The sequence below is a fragment of the Rhea pennata genome, chromosome 5 (genome assembly GCF_028389875.1).
Source record: "Rhea pennata isolate bPtePen1 chromosome 5, bPtePen1.pri, whole genome shotgun sequence".
In the NCBI taxonomy this organism is placed as follows: Eukaryota; Metazoa; Chordata; class Aves; order Rheiformes; family Rheidae; genus Rhea; species Rhea pennata.
In genome coordinates this window covers 35,017,393-35,041,223 of record NC_084667.1, presented here as the reverse complement: position 1 = coordinate 35,041,223, position 23,831 = coordinate 35,017,393, and the positions used below count along the sequence as shown (strand labels likewise).

The following is a 23,831-nucleotide window of genomic DNA, read 5'->3' as shown; positions in this document are numbered from 1 at the left end:
AAGTATGGAGAAGTACAGTAAAGCCTGCTAACTGTGCAGTTCAGTTGTCTTTTAATGCAAGTTGACAGCTGCTAGCAAAGAAGGTTGAAATGGTATGTTCAGAGACTTCTGCTACAGGTCACAGTCTGAAAAAATCCTGTTTCCCCTTATGGCTCCTTCTAACAGGATTTACTCAGCTGTGTTTGGTGTGAGGAGCACCATATTCTGTTACTGAACTAGCTCTTTGTAGTGCTTGTTTATTCTTCATCAGATTGCTGATGAACAAGCATTTTGGAATGCCAGCAGTATATAGGCTTTTATTATTTACTGTATCTATAAATGATAATATTACCATTTATATTGTTGCAGAAATGCATTTTTGTATTACTAATGTAGTAATACGTATCAGCACTATATGTTAACTAACAGCTGAAGTACGTTTGCAATCTGATGATTTAACTTGCTATCCTGAAGAAAAAAATGAAGTTAGCTTGTATTTTTGTTTTTCCATCTTCACAGACAATTTACAGTAATAAGGAGGTAAATTCTTTCTGACTGTGAAGTTCATAACCCAAGGGATTTTTATTTCCCTCTTTATATTTTGCTCCAATCTTTAATTGTACAGCAATGTACTAACTCAGCAGACATATTTAGACTTGTTAACTTGCTCTTCTTCCTTATGTATGCACTACCAGATGTATGTGCGAGTTTCCTAGGTTTCTGAAACTTGGAAGTATTGGTTGGCAATGACAGTCTCTGCGTATTATGGAATACAGCATAGTATGGAATTAAGATTTATCTGTTTGTGAACCAGTTCTGCATCTCTGGGAAAGCTGCATCCACTTTCTTTATCTATCCAATGACTTTATTTAGTTTTCAGTGTTTCTGGGGCATGGACCTGTGTGTTTTGTGGGTGAGGAGGGCAGCAGTGAAATTCTGATCATGGCTATAATCTCTTGGAGATTCTCTAATGCAAATGAATTATAAGGCAGTTCCACTTATTAAAATTGGCACATAAGGATGAGCAACTAACACCTTGATTCACATGTTTAAATACCCATTTAAGGCATCCAGGTGCCAAATGATGTGCCAAAGGATGGCATCAGTGCCTTGCATAAATAGATTCTCCTTTAAAGGAGAAAAGAAATTTGTTGTTTGTTTGGGTCTCAGTGACAGACTGAACAACTATGAAATAATAGACTCTGAAACAAAGACTGAGGAAAGCTGAAGAAGTCCACAAGTGTTAACATTTTAAAAATGCATCTGCTGGAAATATTTAGTGAGCATTTCTAAGATTGTTTTGTTATATGGAACTCAGAATTGTCTCTCATATTTAGAGTTTTGTATTCTAAAATTTGTTTTTCTGAAAAATTTATAATCTAAAATTCTGATTGCTTGGCATCCTCAGGGCACACTGGAACCAAGGTCTGTCTCTCATAGAGATGGAGATGCTGGAGACAGAGGTGCAAAGGCTTGAAGGAGATGCGTATGTCTTGCCCTTCTCTCTTGCTGATGCTCACATGCTTCACACCTTGCATATCCCAGATATCTGGGTCTCATTCTGGGCGTACATTTGAAGAAGTTCAGATGTGAGCATTCAGAAGCTGAGTGGGTTTTGTGTGATGAACTCTGTCTATACTGATGATCAGGACTATTCCTTTCTAGGCAACAGCTCTTTCCCAGGTAGCTCTAACCGCTTAAAACAAATCAAGAGACATGGAGTGGGGGAGTTGTTAGTACTTGGGAAGTGAGATGCTTGCATTGGAGGCTGTTTTAGTCCCATTTAAGTCCTGAAAATACTATTGAATATGAGCCACTGAGCTTTATTTCTTAGAAAAGATACTTCTTGCGAGTACTTATCTTCTCAGTAAATCCTTGGCACAATGACAACTAAGTTTTTTTTTTGCTGTTGTCTGAAGGAATTGATGGTCCAGCTGCTTTTCAAGAGGATGTTCAGAAGATAGGAAGTCAAGTGCAGATTCTCACCATTGGACAATCAAACCATGATGAAGATGATGGAGAGAAAATGGCTAGTGGCCAACAACAGCAGAACAAACAGGATCTTAGAACAGCAATGCAGAAAAAGGGTAAGTAGCCAAAGCTACCTCCTTATTTTTATTGTGTGCTTTACATATGTTGGTGAATCCTTCTGTTCTCACTCTCAGCATTATCTTATGTAAAGATTGGGACTCTGTGTTTCTTCTCCCTTTGATTTCAGGCCTACTGCAATAAGCAGTAGTTGGTAATGTTTTCTCATTAACGATAATGAAGTTCTCTCTTGGCCCAAGAAACCAAAGCCCTCCAAGCTATCAGAGGTGTGGCTTTCGCATCTGTAAAGCAGTACCACTGTTGAAGCACCAGGCAGATGTTAATGCTTATATCCCTCTGTTCGCATTTCGACATTATACAACTCTCGAAATCACGTATTTGAGGGTTGAAGAAGAGTCTGGGATAACAACATTTAAACTAAAGTGTTAGTTTTAATTTTGCTGTTAGTTAAACTCTGCTCATGTTTTCACAATGTATGGTGATGTTTGCAGAGGTGAAAATGACAGAACTGTGTATTCTGCAGCATTTCTTGGAGGTATACATAGTTCTCAAATGTGCTGGATTTTTTTTTTTTTAAGTGTGTGCATGATTTGGGAGATAACTTGTGTATGTATGCATTCATGCATCTATTCCTTCCTTCCTGTAGTATTACTGTCTTTCATCAGACATTAACTGTAGGAAGGAAGAAATCCTAAAATCTTCACAAAGGTTTTTCTGAGGGCAATTGTTTAGGAGTTCTTCATCAGTGTATAGCCTTTGAAGCTAAGATGGCTTGAGCCAAGACTGCTGTGATGCTTTAAGAATAAACTCTTTGTGTATAGAGAGCAAAATGTAAGTGCAAACTTGACTCATCTAGAATACACTATTCATACCTAAATGCCAGCCTCTCATCTGCAGAGCAGTTCACACTAAGATTCATTTTTTCTGGGATATTATTCTGCAGATGCGAGCAAATTCATCTGAAATGGGCAGGTTTTCTCCAAGTGTGGCACTTCCTGGGCATTTGAACCAGGAGCATGTTGGCATGACTAACAATTTCTGATCTGTGCAGTGATTGTGCTCTCTTAGAGCATGGCTCAGAATATTTATTTGCCATGCACACTATTTAATATCCCAATATCCCAGTTGACTTAAAAATTCTCAAATTAAGTCAGAGTTCTCTGATTTATTGCTTTGGGGGACATTTCTATTTTTGATGTTTTTTTCCAGGTTAATAAAAGCTTTTATTCTCTCTGTTTTTTGGTCTATTGTCAGTGGAAGCAATTTTTATTGCCTTGGTTGTTTAATGTTCTTAAATGTACTATACAACCTATTCTTACCCAGGTCTGAGTAAACTGCTGATCAGAACAGACAGACCAGCTAAAACTGGTCCACTGGTATGCTTCGAATCTATTTGAGGGCTTTTGTTCTAACTGGGAATGCTGGGATTTACTTATTTTTATTAACAGCTTGTGCTCTGTGAGACACAAAGACAAGACTGCAATAGTGGTGTTTCCATAAAGTATTTTTACTCTCATTATATGGTTTGCCCCTTGATGTCAGTGGAGGAGGCTTGGCTGACAGTTTTGAGTATCCCAGGATTCATCGGAACCTTTATGTAGAGTTAGGGCTTTTCATAGGGATTTCCAGTGCTGTTTCACAGCTTACAGCACATCCTTATAGCTGTGTCCCCATTGGTCTAAAGAGCATTTAGAGTTGCATTCACCCATCAATCCTTTCCTTACATGGAATAGGGGCAGAAGGAAAAAAACACATGGGGGAGTGCTAACTAGCCTAATGGGAAAGGCTAGGTTGATTCTCATTAGATGTGCCTAGCCCTGATTTGTTCCCATTCTGCTCTTTAACAGTTACTTGGTGGAGAGGACTTCTGTATATCTCTTAGCAGAGTAGCTCTGCTCTCCAAGGATCACACAGAAAGTCAATTTCTGTTATAAGACAATCCAAAGAGAATATGCCACTTGTAAAGAGGAGGTAGCACTTGCAAGCAAATACAAAATATTTTATTTGATTTCTCCACCTGTCAGAAATGCTGTAGCTAGAATTGTTTTCTTCCTGCAGGAAATACTCATTCTTTTGATTTCAGAAGTTTTAACACTGAATAACTGACATTTAATCTGCACATTTATCAGTTTCCTATATGTCTCTATAAAGACTTGGAATGCAACAATGTGGTCTTAGTTCTTTGCTACCTGAAGCTACAGCTATTTCAAAAATTTAGGGAAGCAATAGATGTGATTTCTGTGTCCAAGAATAAAACAGGAGCTCTTTGAAGCATTCTTTCCCTCAGGTCTGAAGAGCAGGCTTTTCTAAGAATGGCACAGAATTTTCACCACCAAAAAAATCAGTGGTGAAACTATTTGCACAAATATAGAAATAACTGATTATATCTGTGCAAAATAGCATATGCAAGTACTAGCTTTTCTGTGCAGATGCCAGCTGAGAAGATGGACTGCTTGGATTAACCATGCATATTTGGCTAGGATATGATTGTCATTATTAGGAAATAATGCTTGTGATTAATAATGAGTGAGTTGTGCAGACTTTGAAAATGTATCTGTTGACCTGTGAACTCAGGCTTCCCTTGCATACCAGATTCTCTTGAAAACTTCATGCTGCCACACTGTGTGGTGTATGTCCAGAGTAGGGAACTGAAAAAGTGGATAATGGGACCATTCATGTTGCACTGCATGAAATACAGACATTGCACCTTTATATGCTCCGTCTTATTACTCTGGTCTTGTTTCATTATCCAGTGTACATCTGATGTCAGAAGTTATTTAAGGGGATATGCATTGAAGTTATTGGAAGCAGCAACAGCATAAAAATACTTAAAGGCTTTTAAATGTCATTTATCATTCAATGACAAAAAATTGAACGGAAGAATATCATTACTGATACTGACTCCAGTATTTATATCTTTGTACATTAGTTTGATTCAGTCTCTGCTTGTTGCAGATCAAGACCATATTCCAAAAAACTAAATTGCGTGTAAGTCTCTATGCATATCCCTGGAAGTACCAGAAAAACAATTTAGAGAGCCTAAGGAAGACAGTGAGCAGCAGCTGCCTAGCCAGTCAAGAGGACACACTGAGCACAAGGATTAGGTGGAATTTAGGCCATCTGAATATGATTCTAGATACTTTTTTTCAATGTTATTGAATAAACATTCGTGTAGAACTTCTTTTCTATCAATTTGTATATCTGCATGTTCAAAATAAGGCCAAAAACTTGCTGTGAAGGGCATGTAGTACATAGAAAGGCTTGTGATGCAACTGTTTAGCATGAGTGATGCATTATGAAGCTTCAGTTCTGCAATTCAAGTCTTTTTGACTTAATTCAAAGTACTGAAAAAGAAGATGACAGCAGGTATAAGCAGGTGGAAAGTAAATTAGGTTGTCCAGAGACATGTGATTTCCTTAAGGAATAATTGGAAGTTTTGGCAGCAGCATTGTGGCCCCATCCAGCAATCCCTTAATCTTGTGAGGAGTCCTGTTGACAAGTTAGGCTTGTTTGCACAATTGAGGGTTTGCAGAATCAAGCCCATGGATTTTTTCCTTTCTCAGATCCCCATGCAAAAACATCCTGGTCCACTTCCACCTCCCAATCCAGTCTTGTCGCCCTGGATCATGTTTCTGGTAAGTACAGAAGGAATTGTTAATTATGCCCATGCTGCTTGGCTCCAGAAATCTTTGTATTTCATTTATCCTTCTGCATCTTACTTACCAATAGTGGAAATTCTGGACCAATATTTTTCTTTCCTTTTATCTTTCCTTGAATCTTTCATAGTCTGCCTCTAATATGTGGAGTTCAGACTTTGAACTTAAGTACAGGGTGGCTTCATCTGCGTGATACACCTTGAAAAACTAGGGCTGGCAAATGTCCCACAATTGACACCTTCTGCTGCCAAGTCATCTTTGGTGTTCAGAGTTCTGTTTCATTTGAAATGTCTGAGGTTTGGGATTCTTGTAAAGTCAAATTTTTAAGTATTCTGTGTCAGTTCCTCTGGCCTGGGCTGATACTCTGATTTTTGCATCAAATAAATATGCAAAAGAACATTTCATTGATGCAAATGTTCCTTCTCCCTGTAAGACCTGCTCCTCATGAGAGTGCATAGGATCAGGTAAAAATGTGCTGTAGGAGGTTCATATTTTGATTGTTAAGATTTCCATATAGATGTGATGTGTTGTACACTCAGCTTCAATTTTAGGTTTAAGATTTTGTGTTGTATTAGAAGCACTTGACTAGATAAAGGAGATTTGAATTTTAATTCCTAGCTGAGTATTGTTTGTGTTTTGTTGAGTAACTCAGTGCTCTCTGTAGAATGGAAATCATGATATTTCCTTTCTCATTTGTTAAAATGTTTTAGCTCCTCAGGGCAGGTACTGTCTCAGACATGCACTTATACAGTGCCTCACACAAGGAATTCCTCCCTACACCTTGTCTGACCTGTAAGCCTCAGGGTGCAACAATAAAACAAATGATGTTTTACCTGAAGTATGTATATTAGTATTTCATATAAGTGCATTGCTTTCTCCACAGGCATTTCAAGCAGCATGAATTTTGATGAGGAGGAAGATGAGGAAGATGAAGACAGCTCCAGTTCTTCACAGTTAAACAGTAACACCCGTCCTGGTTCTGCCACGAGCAAGAAATCCAGTAAGGTAAAGGGTCAGTGCCAACAAGTGAGGGTTACTATGTGCTGTTTGATTTCAGAGTGCAGTCAGCATAGGCCTGGCTTTCTTGTTTCATTTTTAATATGCACTATTTCTGAGGTGATTTGCTGTGATAACTCCCAGGGTTCACAGAAGGAAGAATGAAAATAATGACTTGGAGAAAAGAATAGCAAATATTGTCCGAACTTGAATGAAGAGGAAGGTAAACAGTCAATATTTACCTTTCTGCCTCTCGCAGGTGCGCAGAAGGATCTTTGTCTCTATTGCCTTTTTCTGTGCAGTTTCCCACCCTGTTTTCATTCCTACTCTTCAAAGATAAAATAAGGCTTTGAGATGTTTAAAATTATAAGCCTCAAGCACTAGCTAAACCACTTGATAACGCCCTACTGTTTTCTGTACTGTACCAACTTCTCATTTCTCTTACAGCTTTCTCTGGTTTAATCTATTTCTCTCTAGCCCATTTCTTCCTTTTGTCCACAACCAGCACTGTCCTTCATTGGTATGACTTGTCAAAGGGGAAGTGTGTTGAGATGGGGAGGTGTGGGCCAGAGATTGTTCTGTGCCATTACAATGCTTTGATCGTGCAACTGCCCTGTTCCACTCTGCCAAATGTGTTCTGAGCACTGAGCATCAGCATCCCAGAGATCTGCTCCACAGGCCTTCAGTAGCCAAGAGCCCAAGTGATTGGATGGGGAGAGATCCTTAACTTGAGAAGCTGCTCTGAAGGCCACTGAAGAATTGGAAGAGCAAAGACAATATTTCCTCCCTCTCTCTCTCTCTTTTTTTTTTTTAATTTTTTTAGTGTAGCTATCATCAAATGTCATTCCTTTGTAATTATAACATTGTGTCTTAAAGTTGAGGAAATCTGAGTGTTACTTACTGTTCTAGGAAGCAGCCTCAGCCCCAAGTCCTTCCACAAATGAGCCTCTCATAGATGTTGATGACCTGGAGGAATTTGCTGCAAGACCTGCTCCACAGGGTGTCACCGTCAAATGTAGAATCACAAGAGACAAAAAGGGAATGGATCGAGGGATGTACCCTACTTATTACCTCCACTTGGAAAGGGAGCATGGTAAAAAGGTCATAAAATAACTTGAATGGCATACCAGTTGCATCTGAATATAAAAATCATTAAAAGTTTGAAGAAGTCTGACAAGGAAAATACAATCTTATGTTTTATATATATATATATATATATATTCCCTTTCCCTACACTGTTTCAAAAGCAAAACAATAGCATCACTTTGTTCTAATTCTTTTCTTCAATAGCATCACTTTGTTCTACTTCTTTTCTTCATGTATATCTAATCTTTGGTCTTAAGAGAATCTATGCATGGCAGCTTAACGTGACAGTCAGCAGTTGTGGCTCTTTGCATTCTGCATTTTGAAAAGCCTCTATTTTCAATCCCATTGAAAGAGGCAGTGCAGCTTAGAATTAAACATTTAATGAAATAGTTTGGATTTAATTATTTAAACCATAAATAATAGACTGAATGGTTGAAAAGTCACTTTCCCTTTCTGTTTTTTTATCTGTTTTGCTAAGTCCCAGGTGACCTTCTGTGACTTTGGTAATGATGCTGGAAGACAAAAAAATTGCCTGTGGTTTCCTTATATCAAAGCAAGATACAGTGTGTGCTAGCCCTCCTGTTATTCTAGAATATGATGAGTTTTTTCACTGCTTAGGTGTTTCTGTTAGCTGGAAGGAAACGAAAGAAGAGCAAAACCTCTAATTACCTCATCTCCATAGACCCAACTGATCTGTCTCGGGGTGGAGAGAGCTTTATTGGAAAACTGAGGTAAACACTGATACATCTAAGGTGCTTTCTGTTTTTTATTTTTGGATTTTTTTACTTAATACAAATTTAATTTAAAATTAAGAAACCTGTAAGTCACTATGACTTATTAATTATAGTCTTGACTATACCATCATGTGGTAATTGTCTGAAAGTTTTCAGCTATCTGAGGCAAGTTTTCAAAATGACTCAAGTACTTAAGAGACAACATCTTATTAAAAGTCGGGAGGATGTATGCTCTTAGAATGCCCAAAGGCCAGATTATCAAGGGTATACAGGCACCTAAAGATGCAGTCTGAGATTTTCAGAGTGCATGAGCAGATTGTGTCTAAGCCCTTTTGATATAAACACTTTTGAAGTTGTATCTCTTAGATACTCTGAAAATCTCATGTCTTTTGCCTTTTATTAAAGACCCTCATTGCTTACAAGTACTTCAGTTTTTTCAGAACCCCATGCTGCTTTTCTGCTTGTCATCCCACCATGTATCAGTCTATTTTCCCTATCTACCTGGTATCTCTCAACGTATGTTTAGATTGCCTATGTCGGAGGAAATGGACCTTACCACCTCTTGCTGTTTGCCTGTGTGGATCTCAGAACTTTGTGCGCTACTGCAGTACAAACAGAAGAAGAAGATAATAGAATATTAATATGCTCAAAGTCATATTTTGCACTCGTTTGTATGATACCCATTTAAATAGTAAAAGTTGACCTTATTTATAACTTTATGAAAATCATTGTCTATAGTCTAACAGAGCTAGTTGTCAAACAGATAAGAGAATAATAAACGTTTTGTTAAAGAATAAACATACTCTTTAAAAGCCAAACCAAAGCAAAATGGAAAACCTCACCTCAGTGATTATTTATTGCCTTCTTGAATTTACTAGTTTATAAAATGTCATGAGAAATCTTTGGGGTAATTATAGGGACCTTTACTGTACTCCATACTGTACCTTTACATTTTTGTTATGGTGTGTAATCCAGGAGTTGCCATTCAGTTGTGATTTAAGATGACAACTATTTGTACTTGATATTATCTGCCCTGTGTAGGGCTATAATGCAGTAATGAATAGATGATTCATGGAGTGTTATTGACAAAAGCCAATTTGTTTTTCCTTTTTTTTTTTTGATAGATCAAATCTTATGGGAACTAAGTTTACAGTTTATGACAATGGAGTAAATCCAATGAAAACAACAGCAAGCCTGGAGGCGAATATCCTACGTCAGGAGCTAGCTGCTATTTGTTATGTAAGTACTGCTCACAGGCAAAATATGCAAGAAAGAGCAGTTTAGTTTCTGAAATAGCAAACTGCATTTCCTTCTCACTTATAATTATGTAAATCAGCATTCATCCTTTGACGTAATCAAACACCTGATCTTCACTAGAGAAACCAGGAAGTTCAGCTGAAAGTAGAGGTGAAAAACTGTGTGCAGAGCCAGGTTGCCCAGTTCTCACCTTCAGTCAGAAGATGTTGGAGCTTTTACATAATGCTCTGGAAGGGGTAGGACATTTCACAGCCGTGCAAGTACCATCTGAGAGAGCCTGTTGACTTGGAAGGAGCAGTTATGCAGATGGAGTTACTGCAAAAAGGTATGATGCAATGACATTTTGACATTGTAAGGCAAAATGTAATGACATTTTGGAGGAGGCCTCTCTGATCTAAAACACAGGTAGCTGGACAGCAATGTCTGCAGCAGTGGCTGGAAGCTTTCAGGCATGAAAACTAAAGCCAGCTGTGTGAAGGTTCTGATGTGAAACCTGAGAATCTCAGGAAATCCATTTATCAGGATGAAGTCCATGATCTCATATCAGCTTATAGCTGGACTGAGGTTTCAGTAGGAATGTAGAGCAACTTACATGTTTAATAAAGTTAATTTTACTGGTTTATATAGGAGGACATTCCCTGGAGCCAAGCAAATAATCTTCTGGGGCAAATGGAAGTACAAGGAGAAAATAAAAGCAGTTTAAGAAAAACAATTAGACGTTGAAAAATTTAGGCTTTGTTTGTGCAAGTCAACAACAATGACATTTGAATCATTATCATTACCAAATTAAAAATTCAGTTGCAGTTCAGTGGAGGTAATTGAAATGTAACCTGAGCACTGGAAAGAACAGAACCGTTGTCACTATTTAGAGAATGTGGCTAAGACTAAGGATGTTTATATATGCCTGTTTTGAGATCAGCAGTTTAAAACTTGCACATTTATATAAAAAAATGACTAATTCCATTGACTCATTTAATATTTATGGAGTAAGGTAGCAGGCTTGCAGGTGTGCTATGGCCATGGGACAAAAGAAAATCTTAATGATACTTCATTAATAGTCAGGCTTTCTAAAGTGAGATTATTGTTCCTGCCTGCAGCAGAACTATAGCAAAGAAGAATGCCTTAAAGATCATTCCCCTAATACCTTTGTCCCTAGGAAACCTATTAGTTCTTGCCCTGAGTTTTTTTTCTGCAACAAAAACGATAATAAACTGTATATTGAAAGTAACTCTGTGCAGCTCAGTGCCTCTCAGCTAATCTGATCAAATACCCATCTGAAGTGTGAGTTGTACCCACTTCTGCTAATGTAATGCACCTGACCTGCTGAATCGTCTTAGCAGGTCTAGTTTATACAAGGAGAAGCTGGCAATGCATGTACTGTTACCTGTGGGTAACTATGTTGAAATCTCTTCTTGTGGAGCTCGCCTTAGGGCGTTTTCCAAGCAACATGGAAAAAATTAGTGCAAGGTCTGAGCTTCATCAGGTGCTCTTAACTGTTTTTACTCTTCTTCACTGACGGCAGGCTAGCAGATTAATAAACCTGCAGCAGCACCTAATGGCCGATTCGAGAATTGCTGTAGTTTTGTGCATAAACGTGAAGGAAAATTTATGAAGAGGCAGGGCATGTCACTGTACCATTTGCGCCAGGGCATTCTGCTACAGGTTCCTTTATATCCATAGAAACTCATGTTTCAGTTTGCATCTGATTCTGCAAGCATGGAGTTCAGCTGATAATCTGAGGTGTGACTCAGTGTTCTGTAAAGCAAAAATAAAACCACGTGTTTCTGTTCAGGTCTTAATCACTTTCATTGTGATATAATGTATCAGGTTTTGTGGGTTTAGACTTTCTATGGAATACAGACTATGTTAAGGGCAAGGCACACTGTTCTGTGAATTGAGTCCAAAAAGAGAAGTAGCTGAAGTCAAATAAAATTTGGAGATAACTAAAACAATCATGAATCTCTTAGAAAGCTGTTGTCAAGCAAGCAGCTGGGCTGTGTGGCACACAGCTTTTATCGTGGCAGCTATTGCCATCCTAGTGAAATGCTTACATAATTTCGTGCAAGTGCATAATGTTTTAAAAGCAAAACTGAGGAGAGGTTTTGTCCTTTTTCAGTCAAGTTTGTTGTAATGCCTTATTACAGGAGCCACTTATTGTCTGAACTGAGGCAAAGAGTACAGCTTCTAAGTAATAGCTGGCCAAGTCTGTAGCTGATCTAAATTATTAGAGCACTGGTCAAGTCAACAGAGCTCTGCCAGCTAAGAACACTAATGCTGAGTTCCTATGTAAATCAAGTCTGTCAGTGGCATTAAAATGATATGAAATCAGAATTTGGTTCATGTTCCCCTAATAATGCCATTTGTACTTTTGAATATACACACAGAAAATACTGGAGGGGGAAAATAGAAGAGTAGCACACAGAAGATAAAGACACTGATGATAAGGACACAAGATAACGGGAATTAGTTTTATTTGGATGCAGATGTATTGGAAAGGTCTGCTCTTAAGTAAAGTTCCTCTTCTGTCCTTACTGTTTTACTTACGTATTCTGTATTTATAGATTTTTTTTCCTTTGATTTTAGCAAGTAGGTGGCATTTGCCAATAAAAAATTTGATGTAATAAGACATGGAAGTATTGTGCAACTGAAAACCATTCCCTTCCGTTCCCATATCATTTGGCATATCAGAAGTATTGATTTTAGTGTTTTCTGAGTAAATCCAAAGAATATGGTGCTGTTGTGTTAGAGGGATAATATTGCTTGTTGGGAAGGATGTGATTCACCACTGCTATTTAATTTTACACTAAACAATGTCTTCAACCAGTCAGCATCCAAATTAATTGTATATAGCATAACTGCAGCTTAATGAGAAGAGCTTTTAAGCTGTTGCAGAGGAGACCAAAATTGACAGTAGTTAGTGGAAAATGAGCATAAGCATGAATCTTTTCTTAGAAGTGGTCTTTTGCTGTGCTCAGTCTCTCCTGCTTATAAAATCCACTAGCAGTCATTTCAGTTTGACTCTTGACATGATGGAGAACCAAGTAGCTGCTTCCAGCTGAACTGATGACATTGATTTAGTCTGCCAAAGGCCTTGATGTAAGTGCTTCAGAAAAGAGGTAGAACGTTTCGTGTATAAACATAGCTGGACTACTTCAAGAGTTTTCAGCAAAATAACTCAATGCAATGTATCTTGCATGCATGAAAATCTTGGGTAAGTTGTGTAAAATCTCCAGATGGTTTGCTGAAACAGCCAAAGTAATTTCAAAGATCTGACAGATGGCAAAACTTTTTCTGCATGAGTAAACTTTAGGCATGTATTTTCAGATGTTTCCAGTGAGTAAAAAACACTCACTGGATATGTGGATTTTTGCATGCAGAAATAGAGATATTGTACAAAATGCTGTGTTCCATAAAATCAGGGTGTTTTAAATAAATGCGTAAAAGGAGAGAAGTGTCACTTCTGAAAGTACCAGTGGTAGAGCTGCATCGAGTGGAGCCTGGGTGTGACCAGTTCTTAGCATCTGGTGGTACTCTGCTGGGAGTAGCATCAATGGGAATTTTCTTCCTGAGATTCCATAGCATGTGCCCCAGCCTTTCACTTGGAAAAGGCAGAGGGAAGAAAATGTATGCAGCCAAAAATCAAAAAAAAAGAGCCATAAAACGTAAGGGATGAATTTTCAGAGGTGTTGCTGTTCACCTCTCTTTTATATACTAGAATTAATGCTAAAATATACAATCAGATTTTACTGAGTGAATTGGAAAATATCACACTTTTTTTTCTCTTGAGATCAAAGAAGATGACTTTCTGAAATACATAGCCCCAGATCAGTCAGTGAAAAAATTGCCTCTTGAAAAAAAAAAAAAAAAAAAAAAAAGACTTCAGGTGAATTTGGATTTTAGTGTTTGTTTTTTGAGAGCATAGCACAATGCTGGATGGTTTTGTGAAAACCTGGCTAGAAAGGCACCAGATCATGTGTAATAGAAGAATTTATATTTTCCATGGATATGTTGTTGGTGCCTATGTTATTTCTCTGCTGTCTCTGCCTTTATAGCTCAGAAAATTTGCATTCATGCTAGTATGTTTGTTTTATACCGTCCTCATCTCTAAGCCTAATGTATCTGAAGACTGAAAACCACAGCACTGCTAACAGATGCTCTTATTGGCAGCTTCTGCTCATCTGCTTTTGTGCTGGCTGTGGAATAAATGGAGATGGTCGCATATATTTAATTTTGTTTCTCATCAAAATATGTGACTAAATTTTATGGTATTTAACTTAAACTACTTTATTTTGGGACCTAGCAGTAGCCAGGCAATCTGGTTATATATCCTTTTTTTAACAAGGAGTTTTTTTTTCTTTTTTTTTAATTGTGTTAAGGTAACTGGCAGCCAGTTATAGGAATGTTTGTGGAAACACTCTCTAAATTCCATTTTTCCAGTTGGAGCTTCTAAGACAAAGCTAGAATGTTTGGCAGTGAAGGTGGGAGTTTTGAGATGTTTTCTGAGTTGACTAATAAGTAACTTTCCTGGACTGCCAATGCATCTCTTTTGCTGAAGTAGTTAACTCAAAGAAGAACAGAACATGATGAATTCTTTTCTAAACACTTTTAGGAAACAAATGTCTTGGGGTTTAAAGGACCTCGCAAAATGAGTGTGATCATACCAGGAATGAATATGGACCATGAAAGAGTTTCCATCAGACCACGGAATGTAAGGCATACCATCAGTCAATAATAATAATAACTTGAATTATTTTTCAGTTAGAGTTGTTTTGCATCTCTGAAGCTTTAGAGGTTAAAAAAAATCAATCTGTGTTTGAACAGTTGTAGAATGATGGGATATGTGACTATTTCTCTGACTCACAGCAGCAGTACAGATAATAGTATATTTTGATAACAAAGGATACAGCTAAGCTTTTCTAAGCTGTGGAAAGGATTCAAATGCACGGTCTCATTGAGATACCTCAGAGTTCTCTGTTTCATTTGATGATGCTGTGCTGAGGATTGAGGGGGACAATTAGTCTTTAGGCTGTGATTTTTATTAACACGTTTATTGTGTAAATGTAGTTTTTGCCTTGTGAAAGTGTTGAACTGAAGTGTGTATCTGGTGTGTGCAGGAACATGAGACACTTCTTGCAAGATGGCAGAACAAAAATACAGAGAGTGTCATTGAACTGCATAACAAAACTCCAGTCTGGAATGACGACACCCAGTCCTATGTTTTAAATTTCCATGGTCGAGTCACGCAGGCCTCAGTGAAAAACTTCCAAATTATTCATGATAATGACCGTAAGTATAGCTCCATGAATGAAATACGTGGAAATAGTACTGTATATGCAGTCTGACAGTGATTCTGCCGATATTGGTGTTACTTGAATGAATTTAGTTGGGTCCAACTCACTGCTCTGTGCCTTGTGTGGCCTTACAGTTGTGCAAACTGGGTGCTTAAAAACTTCTGCCTGATACTTACTGGAAGTGATTGTGCTATGTGCTACCTTAGTTTTCTCCCTTTGCTGCCAGATTGTGAACCGAGCAGCAGTCTAGACTTCTTTCTGCTCTGAGCTACATTACCAACTTCTAGTCAGCAGGACTGTGGGGCAGTATCACTCCTCTCTGGCACTCGTAGCACATGAGTCCTTCTGCGGTTGGTTGTTTGCTACGGTCCCCATATACTGTCCACCTGAAGCTGGTGGGCTCAGACTGGTCCTGTTGTGCATCCCCTCTGCCATTACTACTCTTTGTTGCACTAGGCCTGCGGTACTCAACCAGAAAGTGTTGGAATACCCCTCACATCACCACTAGGACCTTGCCTGTATGCTGCTTTTCTTAAGCCACCTATGGCCTCCTAGTTTTCAGGCTAAGGTACAATTGTTAGAGTGGGGGAAAGACTGATTTCACACCACTTTGCACTTATTTTAGGCAGGCATAAATAGACACTAGTTGTTGAACCACACTGGGTTAGACTAGTGCAATGTTTAGACAACAAGGGAGTCCTGGAAACCTCAGTAAGAATGACTGCGCCAGTCTCTGAGAGCTAGACTGAGTTTGAAACATGGATGTATACATTTGCTGCATTTTCTAAAGGAAAATAATTAGGCTAGCTCCAGGATTGAAACGACGTGTTTCAGGCTGTGAATGAGGCTAAGATTTCCTCTTGCTGACAAAAGAAGTACCAAAAAGAAAAAAGCTGAGGAAAAACTGCTGAATTTCGTGTAACTGAGACATGCTTAGACCTAGATCGCAATCATACATTCTCTCCTTCCCCCTTATCCTTACTTATCCACTTGCCTAAAGTAACTGGCAATTGAGTTAGTCTGTTCTTGGAATGTATGAAATTCAGCATTTGGTTTATGTAACAACATTGCATATTTTATACAGAAGCAGTTTTTTCTCTGTTTCATTATGAAACTTTATGCCTATAAAAGCAAAGAACATTTTTCTATCTGTGCATTTTTTTTAAAAAAAAGACAGTACAAGTTTTGCAATCCTTAATTGCTCAGCTATTCCTCCCTCAAGATATCCTTGCATGTCTCTCTGATGTCAGCACATCTACTGCCATGACTATGTATGACTGATGTATGAATGTGTTTTGCTGTGAGTTGTTCTGCTGGGCCAGGCGAGCGTGTTGAATACGTGCTTATTTCGCAGGGACTGTGAACCAAAATAACTCTCTGTTGCTTTTTATGACCTTTCTTGCAGCTGACTATATTGTGATGCAGTTTGGCCGTGTGGCTGAGGATGTGTTCACCATGGACTACAACTATCCAATGTGTGCACTACAAGCCTTTGCTATTGCCCTTTCAAGTTTTGACAGCAAACTGGCTTGTGAGTAAAGGGGTGTGGGAGAGCATCCTCTCAGAGGAAGCAGTTCGCTATACAATTCCCAATTCTTGCTGGTGTCACTGATGGTCCGTACTAAACAGGCCAGGGAAAATGCAGTTCTGGAGGACCACTATATTGCTGGGGAGAAAATAAAATGAATCTTTTTACAATTCAGGACATTCAGGAAATAATGCTTTCCTTTTTTTCTGTCATACTTTTCTGAAAAGTGGCATCAAGTTTGTGTAAATAGAAGTCCTATTTCATGTTCTTGATTATGTTATGGAGATGTGCCATGATGTACTGTACCGTGGCTCTAGTAGCACCTTTATAATGGTGTGTCTTTTTTAAATACAGAAAGCACGCTTTCAAAAAATTTCTTTTTACATTTAAGAATTATTCTGAGGCTGCAATCATACCTCAAGGTTGCATTCCTGCATTGGATAATCTGAGCTTCACATCATCCAACATAAAAGAAAGATCACAACAAAAATGCACTTTTTTGAATTTGCAAGGATCTCGTGTACCATAAAGCCAAGTCTGAGGGTTGAAACCTGTGCTGGACTGAACTTGATGCATTGCTATTGTATATGTAGAAGGGCATGGTGAATTTTAATTGTAGTAGGAGGAAATGGAAAAGTAGAAAGCACAAAATAATGTTGCACAAGTCACTTGAATTCTGAGTTGTCATTATGTTTTAACATCTACATGCTTTTTAATTTGTTTAAAATGAAAATATATTGGGAATACAGCAAAGGAAAAGGAAAACTCTGTAGATGCCAAGAAAGCATATCTTATGTTGAATTTGGCATGTTGCTTGTTAGGAACTTACATCTTTGTATTGCTGTGGTAATTCAAACACATATTTTGTATGAAGTGATATGAACAGTTGGCTCTCTGCACAGAATCTTATTTTAAGCAGGCTGTGTAAACTCGAAGAAGGTAAATGGAAATATTTTATTAAATTTGTCTGGCCTTTTGCAGTTTTACAGTTTGTTTATTGCATCTTCTTTGAACTTTCAACAACAACCACTTTTCATATTTATTTACCGTTGTAGGAATGCTTGAAATCGATTGAAACTGTGTATGTCATTCTGTAATATAATGTAGTGGCAGCTACTGAGCTAAATCCTTCTAGGCAAATCTAGTGTATGTTGCATACAAATGAGATATTGGCAGACTTAAAATAGTATTTTATTTTGTTTCTTTTTTTTCTGATTTGTCTGGAATATATAAACAAATACCATTTCAAAACATAAGCAAAGAGCAAGCCATTCTCTTCTCTTCTGAATATCTCAAAAGCCAAGAACTGCAACTGAAAGTGCAGCTTAAAACACCTTTAAAAATAATGAATCTTTCTATATTGTTCTTTACAATATTATCCCAGATGGCACACAGAGTAATAGAATTTATATGTAGTTCACCAGAAGGGTATTGAAATGTGAGTGGAGTGAAAAAGTAATTGTGTTTTATTCTGTGTGTATTCATATCCCCCTTTTTATAGCCTCTTGTATTACACAACCAAAGATTATATAAGGAGAAAATGAAATCAAATCTGCATTGTCTCATAGCTTTCAGTCGCTTTTTGACTGTAGGGGACAGGCCATAAGGACAGGTTGTGCCATTTGGATTGTGTAATTTCAACTAATAAAAGAAATAATGCAGTCTTCTGTCATTTGCCATCAGGTCTCCTTCCAAGGATACAGGCAAGGAAATTTCAGGGGACTAATATGCTTGCCATTAGATTATTGTTGTTCACAGCTTTATTTGAAAGTCTGTTTTTTCAGATGGAGGTGGAAATAAATAATTGGCAGGGTTTTTTAAAATCATTTATGGGGAAAAAGTCTACTAGCTTTGAACTATTTTCTTGATAGACTCAGCCTGTCAAATGTGATCTTTAAATAACAGGAGACTCTTTTTTTCTTGAATCTTTTTTGCAAGAAGCGCTTTCATGTAACTATATAAACTGGAAAGTCACCTTTCTTTGAGATAAATGAGCAGTCAGATTCTTCAGTGAATGATCAAAATGATGAGTCAGGAGCTGCAACCTGTTAGGTAGCACTTCATATGTGGATGCTTTGTTTTCCCCTGTAATTGGTGTTTTGCACTGCTTCACATCCCCATCCATGATCATCTCACTTTGGATTTTAGCACACAGGTAGCTCTTAAGCCTTCGGTTACCTGTCAGAAATCTTTAAGCACTAGTGCTAGTGATAATCAGAATTTTTGTTTAGCCTATTGCAAAAACGGGAATTCCCATTGCTAGTATTTAGGTGTGATTTGGATTTCAGGTATGCTGCAGCAAAGGAATGGTTGAATCTGTGTGGCTTTAGTTCTGTGGATCAGCAGTAGTAGATTTCTTTATAACCAAAAAAGTGGGCCCTAACAATATTCTGCCTTTCTCTGCACATAAAACTGTGTCAAAAGTGCAAGCTGTGTGTTGCCAATATGCAGTCTGTTGGCTTTAGTAGTGAAGTTGGTTTAGGAGGATTTATTTTTAACCTGGATCATAACAATAACCTGACTTGCATTTTGGCCCCACAAGGAACTGGCACGAAATGGAAGCTCACTTGCAATGGACCTCTGCCCAAGAGTGAGAATGAGGAGCTGGGGAAAGGCAGAGAGCTAAACTTCTTGGGACGGTTTTGCTGCTAGTACGTTGGGTAGCTTCGCTCTTACTGCATGTTTCTTCCAAGCCAGTTTTTTTAACCTGTAAGCGTGCCAGGAGGAAAGCAGTGGCTCAAATTATCATCATCCTAACGGCATCTGTCAGCCACAACAGCCACAACAAGAGAAATTCCCCACTGTAAATTCAGGTCACTAGAGGAGGATGTTAACTTGGGACTAATAGGAAAGAGGAGCTCTCATGAAATCTGGTGTCAGTTACAGTGGTACTTGTGTTGAGGGTCCCTTGCCAAAACCCTAATTCCTCACTGTTTTTGAGCTAAGGTATGTGTTCTTTTGATTCACCTGTCATCTACTCTAAAAAGCAGTTGCTTTTAATTTAGACTGGCATTTGTATAATTCGAAAGGGATACTTTCTGGTGATGGGCAGCATTACAATGTAAAGTGATGTTACGAGTTTTTCAGCAGCTCTCCACATTTTGTTTTTTGACTAGTTGATGAATTTGCAGATTCTGTCTGAACATACTTGCAGGGTCTATCTGAGCATATCTGAGATTACACAGTCCTCATGAAATTAGATTTTCCTGCACACCAGCAGTATACTCTTGGCACCAGTACATATTTTCAGAGATATATACATACTGAAATAACCTAGGAGTAGTTAGTGGCACAGCCATATTAGTAGTAGCTTCTGGAGTGGCTGCATGTCAGTGTGCAACAGGAAGTAGACCTTGTCCACTCAGTGTGACAAATATAAATGGTAGGAAGCCATACATTTCCTTCATGTAGTTCCAGTGAGTACCTGGAATACAGTAGATTTCATATTATGTAAAATTTCAGTATTGATTTTTTTTTGCATTAACTGTTGATTTTGGCAGAGTGTTGTAAACAAATTCCTTGCCCAAATTGCTTTTAGGCAAATACTGCATGCTTTAATGAGAGTTCATAATCTAACTTGTCACTCTGTTTACATCAAACATCCTAGCCTTTTATCTAATTTCCTTCATCTCCCATGTGCTGTTCCTCTTCATTCTTTTCACAATCCCTTTATCTTTTCTTCAAGTGTTTATTTTGACAATATTACTCAGTGATTTCTCTGCAGATGAATAATGCCTACAGTGCACTTGCAGTGGTGCTCCTACAATAGAAGCCTTATCAAAGGGTTGAATTTGGCCCTTTGGCTTTTCAGTAGAGTAAATTAACACATTAAAAGGTAGCAGATAAAAAAGCTTGGCTAAAATGTAATCAGAATTTCTTTCAGTAAACATTCAGTAACTAGTTTCCAAACCATTGGTTGTGGCAGAACTGTCCACAAGCCTGGAAGGAAACTGTTACACAAATTTTCTTTGTAGACTTGCCTTATTTTTCCTTTTTCATAGTGTTGAAAATGATTCTGTGAACTGAAATGTGTTGGTGCCCTCAAATAGAATTTATTTTCCAGAAGCAAACCATCATTCTGCTTCTCTTGCAGGATAATACATGGCACACAAAGGTGCATTCATCCCAGGCAATAGTAATGCCGTACGCCATTGTTTGGATTGTGATGCTCAGAAGCCTACATGAATGGCTTTCTGATAATCACTGGGCAAATCTCTCACTATTCAAGTTGCCTTACAATAGTACCAGAGTTTCCAGCTGGCTCTCTTCATGAGGTACTAGAACAGAGAAGCTTTAGTGAAAGGGGCTCTATAATAAAATCTTGTAGCTCCACAACTGTGGACCCAAATGACACCACAGAGTTTATCTGTCATGATGAACCAATGTCATCAGTTCTAACTTCCTGGCTTTTTGCTTCCTTTTGATGAACAAAAGAAATAAGAGGAATTTAAGCATAGACAGCAGAGAAACATCTCTGAAAGTACTAAGCATTAGACCTAATTTTCTACTTATAAAAAGTTTGCCCTACATGAGTGCTGCCCATTAAGAAAGAATGACATCATGTTAGTCCTTCAGTAAAGAAATTCACTCCCAGTTCTTGTATCTCAGCTCTTTGTGATTTTATTATCATTTATTTTACATAAGGATGCAACAAGGACTGGATGCTATACAGTCACAAAGCAAATGAATTCTTGCCCCGAAGAGATGAAGAATCTGAATTGGTGTCAGAATATTTTGTCTTTGGTTATGTTAGTAGTACAGGCCAGAAAGTTGTCTCCTGTTCTAAGCAGAGACAGTTTCTCCTATGTTTGGCAGATGTCAGAGGGAAGATTTTTGATTTGATGGTGTGGAATTCCAGATTGCACCCCTACCATCTAGTTTTTCTGCTATTTTTAGAGAAGAATGTGCTCGCTAATGGAGTGTCTTTGCTTGCCCGATAAAACAGCACATGTAATAGAACAGCAATCGTATTTATTAGAATTATGGGCTGACAGAGATTTTTCAGTTCTCATTGTTACTAGCCCAGGAGCTACAAAAAGGATCTACACAGTTATCTCAATGTTTTGGTATTTTGCTATGAACTATAGCTCCGTAGCTGATACTTGCTATGTACTGGGGAAAAATGCATTAAAACTTATTTTATATTTTGTATTTCTTTTAACTGCTTATAAGTTATGGATTTCTCTTTTTCAGTAAGGGTATATTTCTCCATACCTTCACTGAAAAGAATTGAATTAACTGGCTCTCTTGAATTCTTTAATGGAAACAGTATACTGCTTTTGCTAAATTGCTTTAGGAAGGTGACATGATTCAGGAAAATTATGCTTATGTTCCTGAGGAAAAAAAGCTTTCTATTCACTTTATAATTTGGTTACTCAATAACACAATGAAAGCTTATCATTGGTTTTATATAAGCCTTCAGCAGCAGTTTGAAAATTACTCTGACAAAAGCCTGCTTGCACATGAACTGGAATGTTTTAAAGTCCTGCTTGAGAGACAACCTACTAAGTAACAGTGAATAGTAATGCATTTATTCTGTGTTTAGGTACTGCTTGCAATAGATGTCCCAAGGACTCACAGATCTGTGTTAAAATCAGCCTAAAAGAACAGTGGCAACCAGTTGTTAGAACACAGGCCTGGGGATCAGGTCTTCTGGGTTTTAATCCCGCCTGCGTGACTTTGTGCAAACTGGGTCACCGCTTTGTGCCTCGGGGCCCCGGGGCTGAGTGGAAGCAGCACGTAGCAGAGCCCCTTGGTCCGAGAGGCCAGACGGGAGCGTTTTGAGGCTGGTGAACGGCAGGCACAGGCCACACGCTAAGTATCTTCTTTAATTGTAAATCTTGACATTGTTGAATTTGGTGGAAGTCTTGCCAGTGATTTCAGTGGGGCTTGAACTTCTACCTTCTGTGTCATCCCGGTCACAAAAAATACAGAAAAACAGTAAGGACAAGCCATCTGATACACTTCCACAGTGCTGTATTGTTGGTTGTGTTTTAGTCTGCACCACCAGTTGTTTAAAACTACTATTCCTGAACATGGTGCGGGGATTCAGTTAATCTAGCTGCCTATTTATGCTTTGGTGTAGCAAATGGACACACTTGGTGATTGTACTGCAATTGCCTTTGGTACTGTTTGTCTTTTTTTTTCCCCCTAGATGTGACTCAGCTGTTCAAAACTGTTGTTACTGCAGACTATGACTCTGTCACGCACATCTGACACAAAACCAATGAGTTATGATTTATGACTGCTTTATACTCGTGTGGGATGTTAACAATGCAGTCTGCTTCTCACATTTGACGCTGTAATTGAGGTTTTTCTACTGAGGTTATCCCAGTTGCCACAATGCCCTAATTAGGCCATTAGAAGTGTTGGTAAATTATAAAACAAACTTTCTCAAAGTAACAGAATGTGAGATTTAAACTCTTACTTATAGATTTTAGTATTAAAATCTAGCTGATTTTAATGCTTATGAATAAGATGAAATTACAAGGCAATTATTCATTCAAAATGTTATTTCCTTAAGCTTGCCTTGAAGTTTGGCATCTCACTTAAGTAGTCTGTGCAAATAGAAACGGCTTGTCTTACACAGACTCCCAGCCTCTGGCTGCAGGGATCCTTCCGCATGATCAGGACACAGTAAGTGATGGGATTACTGAAGTCCTCACAGGACAGATTGCGCTTCCTGATCTTCTAAGGCGTTTTTGAATGTCCCCTGACAAATCTCTTCCCTGTGTTAACTTTCCAAACATGTAACTGCAGGAATGGTTTCTCTCTCTCTCTCTCTCTCTCTCTTTTTTTTTTTTTTTAAGGCTATGCTATGCTTACTGTTCAGGCAAGTGTATGAGACATGCAGTCTTGATAGGCAAATTATCTCCTAAGATCAGTTGCTTTGCCAGGAGAGAATCTCCCAAGTATACGAAACAAGAGTATGCTTGTGTCAGGGGTCAGGCTTTGGGCACAGCTATGCTATATAAGTTCCATATTCAATCATGTTTGTGAAATGTACTTTTTAAGAGGAGTTCTTCATTCCAGGCTGGGCGTATTAGAAGATAACACAAATTTTACCATCGTGCCTCTTCCTTAGGGAGGATCTCCTGTTCTCACTGGCTAGGAGTAGAACTATATTGATTCTCATGTGTCCTAAAACACTGGTATTTTTGAGCTATTTTAAAAATATTTTCAAAAAATGTATTTTGGACTTAAAGAAAAAAGACTTTGAAGTAGTTGCAGGTGTACCAAACTTCATCCTGTTGAG

General features: G+C 38.2%; 1 protein-coding gene across 4 annotated transcripts in view; it reads left to right on the top strand.

The window, feature by feature from the left end:
- The window catches only part of TUB (TUB bipartite transcription factor), a 70,530-nt gene extending 52,992 nt beyond the window's left edge, over nt 1-17,538 (top strand). For 2 of the 4 annotated variants that reach the window (XM_062576645.1, XM_062576646.1), the window contains 8 exons: nt 1,899-2,066; nt 6,568-6,689; nt 7,590-7,781; nt 8,385-8,497; nt 9,625-9,739; nt 14,367-14,465; nt 14,872-15,043; nt 16,454-17,538. In XM_062576645.1, the coding sequence (XP_062432629.1) occupies nt 1,899-2,066; nt 6,568-6,689; nt 7,590-7,781; nt 8,385-8,497; nt 9,625-9,739; nt 14,367-14,465; nt 14,872-15,043; nt 16,454-16,587 (1,115 nt within the window). In that variant the 3' untranslated portion in view covers nt 16,588-17,538. Of the gene's footprint in view, nt 1-1,898; nt 2,067-5,591; nt 5,664-6,567; nt 6,690-7,589; nt 7,782-8,384; nt 8,498-9,624; nt 9,740-14,366; nt 14,466-14,871; nt 15,044-16,453 lie in introns of all 4 variants that reach the window. The other 2 variants (XM_062576644.1, XM_062576643.1) reach the window with 2 other exon arrangements.
- The last annotated feature ends 6,293 nt before the right edge of the window (nt 17,539-23,831 follow it).